General features: G+C 43.2%; 1 protein-coding gene across 1 annotated transcript; it reads left to right on the top strand.

The window, feature by feature from the left end:
• Positions 1-1,306: 1,306 nt before the first annotated feature.
• On the top strand, positions 1,307-5,918 carry LOC147621921 (protein ALTERED PHOSPHATE STARVATION RESPONSE 1-like). The gene is made up of 4 exons (XM_086822937.1): positions 1,307-3,283; positions 3,361-3,533; positions 3,946-4,169; positions 4,250-5,918. Exons 1-4 carry the CDS (start codon positions 1,999-2,001, stop codon positions 5,055-5,057), a joined length of 2,490 nt encoding a protein of 829 aa, XP_086679063.1. The 5' UTR covers positions 1,307-1,998; the 3' UTR covers positions 5,058-5,918.
• The last annotated feature ends 3,885 nt before the right edge of the window (positions 5,919-9,803 follow it).

Genomic DNA, 9,803 nt, shown 5'->3' with positions numbered 1-9,803 from the left:
TCATGACATCTGTAACATTTCTCGTCCTCGATATTTGTTATGAGGGCTTTCTGATGGGTTCAGATAGCTCTGTGCATAATCAGCAAAGCCAAGCATGCTTTTTTTGGCTCCACATATTTATTCCACAGCTTACCAAAAAGGAAGTACCATTGAGAAACCCATCTCTTGTTTAGTTTGCAGTTGCCAGTGAAGTGGAAGTTTTCTCCACCCTTCCGAAGACTTGGCCCAATTAAAAGTTTTCTTAGAGCATGACATCCCAACCTTAATCGAGACAAATAAAGAAGATCCGAAGTGCCCGATGGGCCAATCCCAATCATCAATAGATAATATTCAAATTACCTAGCAATTATTAAATAAATCGATAATTAATATTCCCAAAAAATAGCCTCGAGGTTCGAGGATGGCCATTGGCTCGCTGTCCGCCATCGTAGTGCATTGATGGGACCCGTGACGACGACAGCACCGTCAACCTGAGGTAAAAGCGATGACCGTTGAACAGGCAACTGAAAATTTAATTTCTACATCAGAAATATGTTATTTAATTTCACTAACTCTGAAATTTTCCCCTGTTTTTTAAGAGCAGGGCAGCATACCTCGTGGCAGTGCTTTACAGGGTGGTGATCCTGACATGGCATTTGCAACTTCAAGGCCATTTTTTTCCCTTTAAAAAAAGACAAAATAATTCTCTGTGGAGTCTGTGAGTGAATCTTTAGGGGCCCGAGTCGCCCGAGGTGCGTACGTGTGACCCCGCATTATTATTGGATACCATTTTTTTAGCCTGGGAAAAAACAAAAGAAAAGCAGTGCCGATTTTCCGACAATAAAAAAGGACGGTCTATCTGTACACTGTACAATGTACACCGTACATACACGCACACACTCTCTCTCTCTAAAGTGTACGTAGTACGTACTCTAGTCTCTCAGCAGTGAGCACTCTCTCTCTACTCGTATTATCGTATAGTATACTCTCTCTGTAGTCTTGTCTCTCTCCAGAACTCTCTCTCTCTCTACTACTCTAGTTTCTCTTGTATATACTCTCTCTAGGTACGCAGCATGCTGTACTCGTCTCTCTACCCCTAAGTATCTCTCTCTCTGCCCTACTGTCTCCCTCTAAGAGACTGCTCCTACTGTCCTCTCTCTACTCTCGGACGACTCACTGCTCTCTCTTTCTAACTCCAGTACACTTACATAGTACACGACTACACGCCTCTCTCTCCACTCTCTCCCTCCCACACTCTCTCTCTCTCTCTCTCTCTCTACGTGTTCAGAGACTCTCTCTCAATTGGAAACACCGTGTCTCTACAAACATCTTTCTCTCTCTTCGTTTTGTACGCTTGGAATCACCCACATCAGCTTTTTCCAATCCTTCTCAGAGGAGAACGCAGAGTAATGCTGCAGTCCCCGTTCTCTCTATAAGCTGAGACAAGCGAAGAGCAACCATGTAAACTAAGCTCTCTGCTGCCCCCTAACTCTTCTGATCGCCTGCACATCTCCTTCCCCTTCCCATTTCCACCTTTGTACAGTCCCCTGATCGCTAGTTAACCTGAAATTTCTCCATTAAACCCTATTCAACCTTAATTTCCTTCAACAAACCCTAGTTCCTCTCTGCAAACCCTAATTTTGTCCTCTGCATATCCCTTTACCTCCAGTGGAGTGAAGTAGAGAGAAGCTTCGCGCTGTGTCTTCTTCACCATTTGTCCGAGTCTCAGTTTTTTGCAGGTCAGAAGAGAGAAAATGTTGAAAAATCAGTGTTTGGGCTTGATCTGATTTATGAACAGAGCTCAGATGATGGAAAAACAGGTGCACTGTTACATCCAAGATGAGCATGGCAGAAATATTAACAGAAGGTTCTGTTGATGCATGAATCTTCTAGAGAGAGAGAGAGAGAGAGAGAGAGAGAGGAAAAGAAGAAGAAGAGGAGGAGGCTTTTAACGTGACAGGCACAAGCCCAGCACTCTAAGAACGTGACACGCCGAGCTATGGGAATTAAAGCTTAGAGATGGGGTGTGTAACATCCCGACTTGACTCTGATGTGGTTATGCAATGCAAAGAGCGGAGAAAGCTGATGAAAAGTGCAGTGAGTTGCAGACAGGATTTTGCCATAGCTCATGTGGCATACATCCAGACTCTTCGGAATGTTGGGCTCGCACTGCGGCGTTTCTCCGAAGGGGAGGTCTCTGATACTTCTCCCAGAAGTCCAAGCACTCCTGTCTTACCCCTTCCAGAAGGTTCCCCTTCTTCACTCCCTGTCGCACTATTGTCACCTCCCCCTTCTGTTATTTCGCACCCTTCCCCTAGCCCCCCTCCTTCTCCACCCGCACCTCCTCCCCCAGACCCAGACCCAGCCCCTGCCCCCCCAGGCCCAGGCCCAGGCTCAGCCCAGGCCGAGACCGAGGCTGCGGCCGAAGCCGTAAGTCCCCCGTCCCCACCATTGCCCATCTCCACATCACCCCGTGATTCACTCCACTCATCTTCTTTCTCCCATTCAAGCCCCCCTCCCCCTGCCCAAGATGTTAGCCCCCCTGCAGACATAATGGATGTGCCCCCAGTCTATTCTGTCAATGGCATGGGGTCCCCTGATAGAGCTAGTGAACCTTTTTATTCTCCCAGAAGAGATGATGGGGATGACTATTTTATGACATTCTCCCCCTCCCCCCATGCCATGCGGAGCCTGCCCCCAATGCCATCTCCAACTCGAAACTCATCCTCATGGTTCATGTATGACATCTTTGATGCTCCACCTATCCCATATAACTTGCTTGAACACAGAAGAAGGAAGCAAGATGGTGAAGAGGATGATGATGACAACAATGAAGAAGTCCAGGATTTCGATCAGGTGCGAAAAGAAGAAGGGATACCGGATTTGGAGGAAGAGGAAGCAAAGGAAGATGAGGAAGTGCATTCTGACCAGGGTCTGGATAGGGCGGAAGGGGTGGAGGAGAATGCATCTGTGGTGGTTGAGGAGGAGAAGGTGGTGTTTGAGGGAAAAGCGGCAGATGTTCCTGAAGCTAGTGCAGAAATTTCTGCTGAGGAATCTAATGCCGTGGTGGAGCAAACTGCTGTTGTTCCCAGTGCAGAAAAAGAGGTAGTTGCAGAGATCAAACCAAAGGAAAGCCCCAAGAAAGAGCTTGCTGTTTTAACCCCTCTAACGGGAAGGGACTTAACAGGAGCTGTGAGGCACATTCATAACCATTTTGCAAGAGCATGCAGGAGTGGGAAGGATGTTTCTGGCATGCTGGAGACACAGATGGTTTATCATTATCTGGGCATGTTGGACTCGAAAGGTACTATCATGATCCCCTGTGTTAACTTTTATGAGCGCGGTGAAGAATGCTACCACTGATGAATGTACTTGATGCAGATTCTTCCAAGGTTTTCAATGCTATCACATGGCATTGGTCACGGAAATCCTCATTGGCAATGAAAGATGCTTACGAAGACACTGATACGCCAGAGTGCGGTATGCTCGGCAGTCATGCCTCAACGTTGGAACGGCTTTATGCATGGGAAAGAAAACTCTACGATGAAGTAAAGGTAAGCCATTGTGCTCACTTCCTTTGAATATTGATAATGGTAGCAAGGGGGTTAAGGATAGGGCTTCCTGCCAATGGGTGTGTAGCCTAGTGGTGTGGGTTCGTGACCGTGAAGGAGGAGGTCCTGAGTTCAAATCCCGCAGGCTCCCCAGTGGCATCTGGACCAATGGGTGTCGGTGTGGGGTTGTGACCGGGAAAAGGAGGTCCCGAGTTCAAATCCCACAGGCTCCCTGGTGGCATCCGGGCTGTTTGTGGCCTCAATTGTATCACCTTTGGGCGGGAGACCGAGCCACCTTCTTCAGGTGGGCACTCAAGTTGCTACTATAGAAGAATCTACTCATGGAAAAAGAAAGGATAGGGCTTCCTCTTATGCTTTGCCTGAAGTGCATATATGTTAACATTTGGTTTAGCAGGCAGGAGAACTTATTCGGGTGGCATTTGATAGAAAGTGTCAGCAGCTACACAACCTTGATGCTAAGGGGGGTGATCCCACTGCAATAGATAAGACAAGAGCTGCCTTGAAAAAGCTAGACACACGGCTTATGGTGGCACTCCGAGCTATACATTTAGCTTCCATGAGGATACAACAACTGACAAATGAGGAGTTGTATCCCCAATTGGCTGAGCTCTTGGGAGGGTAAGCATCACTTCTTTCTGGCTGCTTTATCACAGCAGTGCTTTCCATCTCAAGCTCCTGATGCAATGGTGTGATGGCAGGTTGATGAGCATGTGGAAGGTGATGTGGGAGTGTCACCGAGCGCAACAAGCGATCGCGTCCGAGATGCAAACTCTGGAGAACTCAATTGCAGGAGATGAAGCCAGTGAAGCACACATAAAGGCGACCATTGAGCTAGAACATGAACTCGAAAATTGGCAAACTCATTTCCAGCGATGGATCAGTTCGCAGAAGAACTACATCGGTATCCTGCATGCATGGTTGTCAAAATGCCACATCATGGAACCAGAGAGGGATAGGAGAGGGAGACCTGTCTCCCCCCACTGGACAGAAAAGCCTGCAATCTTTTTCTTTTTGAAAGAGTGGCGCAACTCCCTTGAGGGCCTTGAGAAAGGGCAGGGAGTGGTGGATGCTATCAGTAATTTCGCCGTTGTGGTACACTCTCTGGAGATGGAGCAGTCAGGTGAGCTGGATCTGAAGAAGAATGTGGAGAGGTCTGCAAGAGATTTGGATGAAAGTACTCGCTCTCTGAAGAGGTTGGAGAAGAGGTATTTGGAATATAAAGAAGAATTGGATGGTGGCAGTTCATCCAAGAAAACCAGTGTGCAGGCGAAGAGAGATGATGTGGATGGCTGGAGAAGCTTAGTGGAGAGTGAGAAGCATAGGCATACTAAGGTGATGCAAGAGCGAAAGGAGAAGACCCTGTCTCGCTTCAAGGAACATCTTCCTTTGGTCTTTGAGTCAATGGCTTCTTTTGCTAAAGATGTTTTGAAAGTTTATGAAGCACTGCAGCCAAACAAGTGTCCAGTCAGAGAGAATGGTGAGGCACATACAACATGGGAGGATTGATCTGAGTTTTGCTCAGCTGAAGAAGCTTGCTTTGTGCCATCCTGGTCAGTGTGGAAGCTTGTGTGTGGATGGTGAGATCTGTAGATTATGTAATTTTTACAACTTTAGAGGTGGAAGCAGGTTAAAGTTGGTGGGCACATTGAGTTTGCCATGAGCTTGTATGAAATTATGGGATTACAAAGGGTGTCTGCAGCTTAATACCATAGCAGGTGAAGATGTGTATGAAGCACAGGATCAATGCAGGGCAGCTGCCTTTTTGGGGTTGTTCAGGTAACCTGTACCAATCTTGCAGCCTTTGAGGGTGGTGAATGCTGTTCTACAGTGTTGTACAAGTCATCTCTGGATGAAAAATGTAACTGGATGCATGTCAGATTATGTGCTTTGTGATTAGAGCAGCAAGGATGGGTCAGAGGGTGCACAGGCTCTCTTCTGTGTGAGCTTTTCTGGTTACTACTCAGCTCAAGTTAGGGTAGTTTGGCCAATGGGGGGGTGTGTAGTCTAATGGTAGCTTTTCTGATAGTAGGGAAGGGGGAGGTCCTGCGTCATGCTCCTCAGCGACGTCTGGGCTGTCTACAGCCATAATTGTACCGCCCTCTGGGCTGTTCGCGGCCGTAATTGTACCACCCTCGGGTGGGAGACCAACTCCCTTGGGGTTTGCACTCAAGTCTCTACTACAGAGAAAGATCTAGTGTAGTTTGGGAGGGCGTGTGAACGCCCTCATCCGTCGTTTTTGTATTCACAAAAGATTTGCCATGTCAACAATTTTGTATAATGTTGGCTCAGCTTAGGAAAAGCTCTCTTCTCATTTCTTGTAGAAGATCCCACCTATTAATAGAAATTTTAAATGATCGCTCTTCCACATAGGACCACTCGGCACTACCTTGGTTTCACACCACCTTTGGGTGGTCATCCTCATAGTGCAAGTTCTTGTAAATTTCCTACTTCTTTGCAAAGCTAATGTGGAAGAAGATGAAGACACTCGGCACTACCTTGGTTTCACACCACCTTTGGGTGGTCATCCTCATAGTGCAAGTTCTTGTAAATTTCCTACTTCTTTGCAAAGCTAATGTGGAAGAAGATGAAGAGATGTGCCTCCACATCATGTGTGAGCCATTAGCTCTCTTATTATTAGAGAAATCTAGCTTCATCCTTGCTGGATGCTAAGATTGGCCAATGAGATTTCCATGATGCAAAGGTCACCAATGAGCTGTGAGAAGCCAATACAATGTACCACTCCCTATTGGGGACCATGTCAAAGATCATGATGGATCAAAACTAAGATAACAAACATGATTTAAAAGCACCAATTGAGGAGAACAAACATGTTTGTTATCTTAGTTTTGATCATGGTGGATCAAAACTAAGATAACTAATGATTAAAAGCACCTAGTTTTGATCATGGTGGATCATAACTAAGACAACAAACATGATTAAAAGCACCAATGGAGGATAACACGAGCAAGTGACTAAATCATTGCCAAATCAAGACATTATTAAGATAAGGGTGAAAAACTCTAATTCTTTTATAGCCTCCAGCTAGATAACAATGACTTCTTATGCTATTTCATGTAACAAGCAATAACAATGTGACTACCTCAAAATATGTAGCCAGCACATTCCATGTGGGCCATTAATGAATCTACATCTTTGCTTTAGTAGGACATGTTAATTACAGCAATGTGATGAGCTATGGTGGATCAAATGTTAGAATCAATATCATTAACAAAGTGATTAGATGATAATTAACTAATAGCTTAACAATATCATTAACAAAGTGATTAGATGATAATTAAAATGTGATTAGTGAGTAATTAACTAATAGCTTAATGTAGGCATAGATAATAAAAAATCAGTAAATTTTTATTAGGCCAATGCCTCAATTTATAGTATAACAGTTTACATCCAAGCATCAAATCCCACTGATTTTTCCTTGATTCACTCCACCTCTTTTGCTTGATTCTCTCCACCTCTTTCAGAATATCTCCACACTTCCTAAATCGGACTTGTTCCCGCACACATCCTATTCACTTGTGTATTTCAACACTTTCCCTTAAGTGAATACTCCTAGTACACCTGGATCCTATATCAAGTTTCTCTCTTACTTGATAGTCCGCAACCAGTGCCTCAAGTCTCTAAATCCATAGTCCTTGACACACACACTCTCTCTCTATGTGTCCAAGGCTACTATAAGTGCCCGCGACCTTGACTAAAGTGCTCACACATACATCTACCACATGGCCTACATCATCGGTGGCTCAAAGGTGGTTTTACTTTGTTGGGGTAGGTTACATTGGGTTGTGGGGTCTCTCTCTCTCTCTCTCTCTCTCTCTCTCTCTCTCTCTCTCTCTCTGAGATTTTCACATGGCTCCTCACTCTTTAGAGCCTCGTATCTTCTCTTGTTTTCAGTATTCTTGTTGTGGCAGCTTCTCTTTACGCGTCCATGTCTTCCTTCAATGCTTCCTTTAGCTTTTCTTCTTGGTGTGGATCTTCCTCTTGGAAAGAGATGTTCTTCTTCTTTCATGGCTGGGGCCATGAGCTTGTTCGTCAGGTCTTCTTGCTCCATGTGAGCAACATGTTTAAACGTTTTGTTGACAGTTCTTTTGGGCTTTTGATGTTTATCTTGTGTCATTATGCAATGCAAACCCAAATCTATGCGGGAGGTCTTACCTCTTGCCTTATTCTAGACAAGGGTAGTATTTGATTCTTTTTTTACACTAATGTAATGTGTCCAATACATAATGCATATAGCATTCATTCTTATGCACATTACCAAATGCAACTTTGGCTGTAAATAATCTTGAATTCGAGTGTGATTTGCAAGCATTAATCAAGGGTTAAATGTAAAATGATGATTACCATAAATTTATCAGCATAATTTTATCAGAAATTATATTAAATCAAGGGTAACCAATTTGTACGGAATGGTTGGAGTATCAAACCAACTCCGAATTGCAATCTGAAGTTATAGAGATCTGTAGGATCAGATACCTAATGGTTAATTTGAACCCTCAATTGCATCAAAAAACAGTGATTAGTATTGATTAATCATTGATTAATAAATTAATCCTCTATTTTGTGTACAAAAAATAGAGTATGCGGGGAGCCTAGATCTGAGGCCTTATAGTTCAAATGGGCCATCAATAGCAATTAGTCTAGTAGAGGATTAAGCCAAGAAACACAAGATTTGACCAAACATTGAATGCTTAATCTCTGTTTTATCAAAGTCACCTGCATATTTGATAAAGAGCTTGGATCTCACTGTAGACTTGATCAAATCAAATTTTGACTTCACCAGCTTTGTAGAGCATGCTTGAAAACTCTCGAGGCTAAGAGGAATTAGATCAATTTAATTTGGAGTAGACAAGATCTGCAATTTCTTCCAAAAAAACTATGCTAAAAAAAACATGATTTCTCCTAGATACGTCGGCAGTTTGCGCTTCTGATTGGCTTGGCTGGAGCACCATTGAGTTAGCTATCTTGGGCTAGAAGGGTTTGGGCTAATATTGAGCCTACAAGGAGAAGAGCTCTTCCACTGGCTGGAGGTACGGAGGGTTGGTTGAAAATAACTAAAAAATTGATTATTTTTAAATTATATACTAATTCTAATTATATACTAATTGATTATTTTTTAATTATATACGAATCCTAATTAGCTAGATAATGGGCTCATAAACTTGATAGCTCTGATACCATGTTAAAATTACAGCAATGTGATGAGCTATGGTGGATCAAATGCTATAATCAACATCATTAACAAAGTGATTAGATGATAATTAAGATGTGATTAGTAAGTAATTAACTAATAGCTTAATGTAGGCATGGATAATAAAAAACCAGCAAATTCTCATTAGGCCAATGCCTCAATTTATAGTGTTTACATCCAAGCATCAAATCCCACTGATTTTTCCTTAATTCACTCCACCTCTTTTGCTTGATTCTCTCCACCTCTCCCAGAATATCTCCACACTTCCTAAATCTTCTCATGCTACCCTTTATTCTCTCCCAACAGATTCTTCTCATCTTTTCACAGGTTCTCTCACATTTATAGATTCTCTTTTACAGCCTCTATCCACCAAGGGCTTGTTCCCGTACACACCCTATTCACTTGTATATTTCAACAGGACAATCCTTGCTTACTTTGTGTATCCCATCATTTGACTAGAAAGATTCATAAGATCATCCTTCAGTAACCTATAGACAAAGGATGGAGCTTACACCTTGTGGCCCTCAGGCTTCTTTTTCTTACACCATTGCATCAGCTCTACTGCAATCGTGCAATGGAGCTTACACCTTATGGCCCTTAGTCTTCTTTTTCTTGCACCATTGCATCAGCCACTGCAATCGTGCAATGGAGCTTACACCTTATGGCCCTTAGTCTTCTTTTTCTTGCACCAATGACTCCACCACTTGCCACTTCCTTTTCCTTTCTTGGAATCCCAAGAGCATTCATCCAGTGACTCCACCACTTGTTGCTTCCTTTTCCTTTCTCACAATCCCAAGAGCACTTTCTTTATGTTTAAAAGGTGTTTTTAAATATTTTAAGTTGTCCTCTTAGCATTGAAAGAGTTGTCACATAGCTAAACTTTATCAACTTCCAATCCATTAATCTTGTTCTCCATATTCTCCTTCCAATACCTAATAAAAACCCATATGTACTCCATATATAATTGTAGCAAAAAGGAAGAATTGTAAAAAATGTTCTAATTTTTGTTTTGAAAACTCTCAAGAAACCTAAAGTTTCAAGTA

Source organism: Cibotium barometz, chromosome 29 (assembly GCF_041138505.1).
Source record: "Cibotium barometz isolate CiBa-2024 chromosome 29, ASM4113850v1, whole genome shotgun sequence".
NCBI classification, from domain to species: domain Eukaryota; kingdom Viridiplantae; phylum Streptophyta; class Polypodiopsida; order Cyatheales; family Cibotiaceae; genus Cibotium; species Cibotium barometz.
Note: the sequence above shows the minus strand (reverse complement) of the source record. Positions and strands in the feature narration are given on the sequence as shown.

What these genes read in the sequence shown, in the direction of transcription:
- LOC147621921 (XM_086822937.1), top strand. Translation starts at nt 1,999, where the DNA reads ATGGGGTGTGTAACATCCCGACTTGACTCTGATGTGGTTATGCAATGC. An exon ending in AACTCTACGATGAAGTAAAG is followed by an intron (nt 3,534 to 3,945) that starts GTAAGCCATTGT and finishes TTGGTTTAGCAG; the next exon opens with GCAGGAGAACTTATTCGGGT. An exon ending in TTGGCTGAGCTCTTGGGAGG is followed by an intron (nt 4,170 to 4,249) that starts GTAAGCATCACT and finishes GTGTGATGGCAG; the next exon opens with GTTGATGAGCATGTGGAAGG.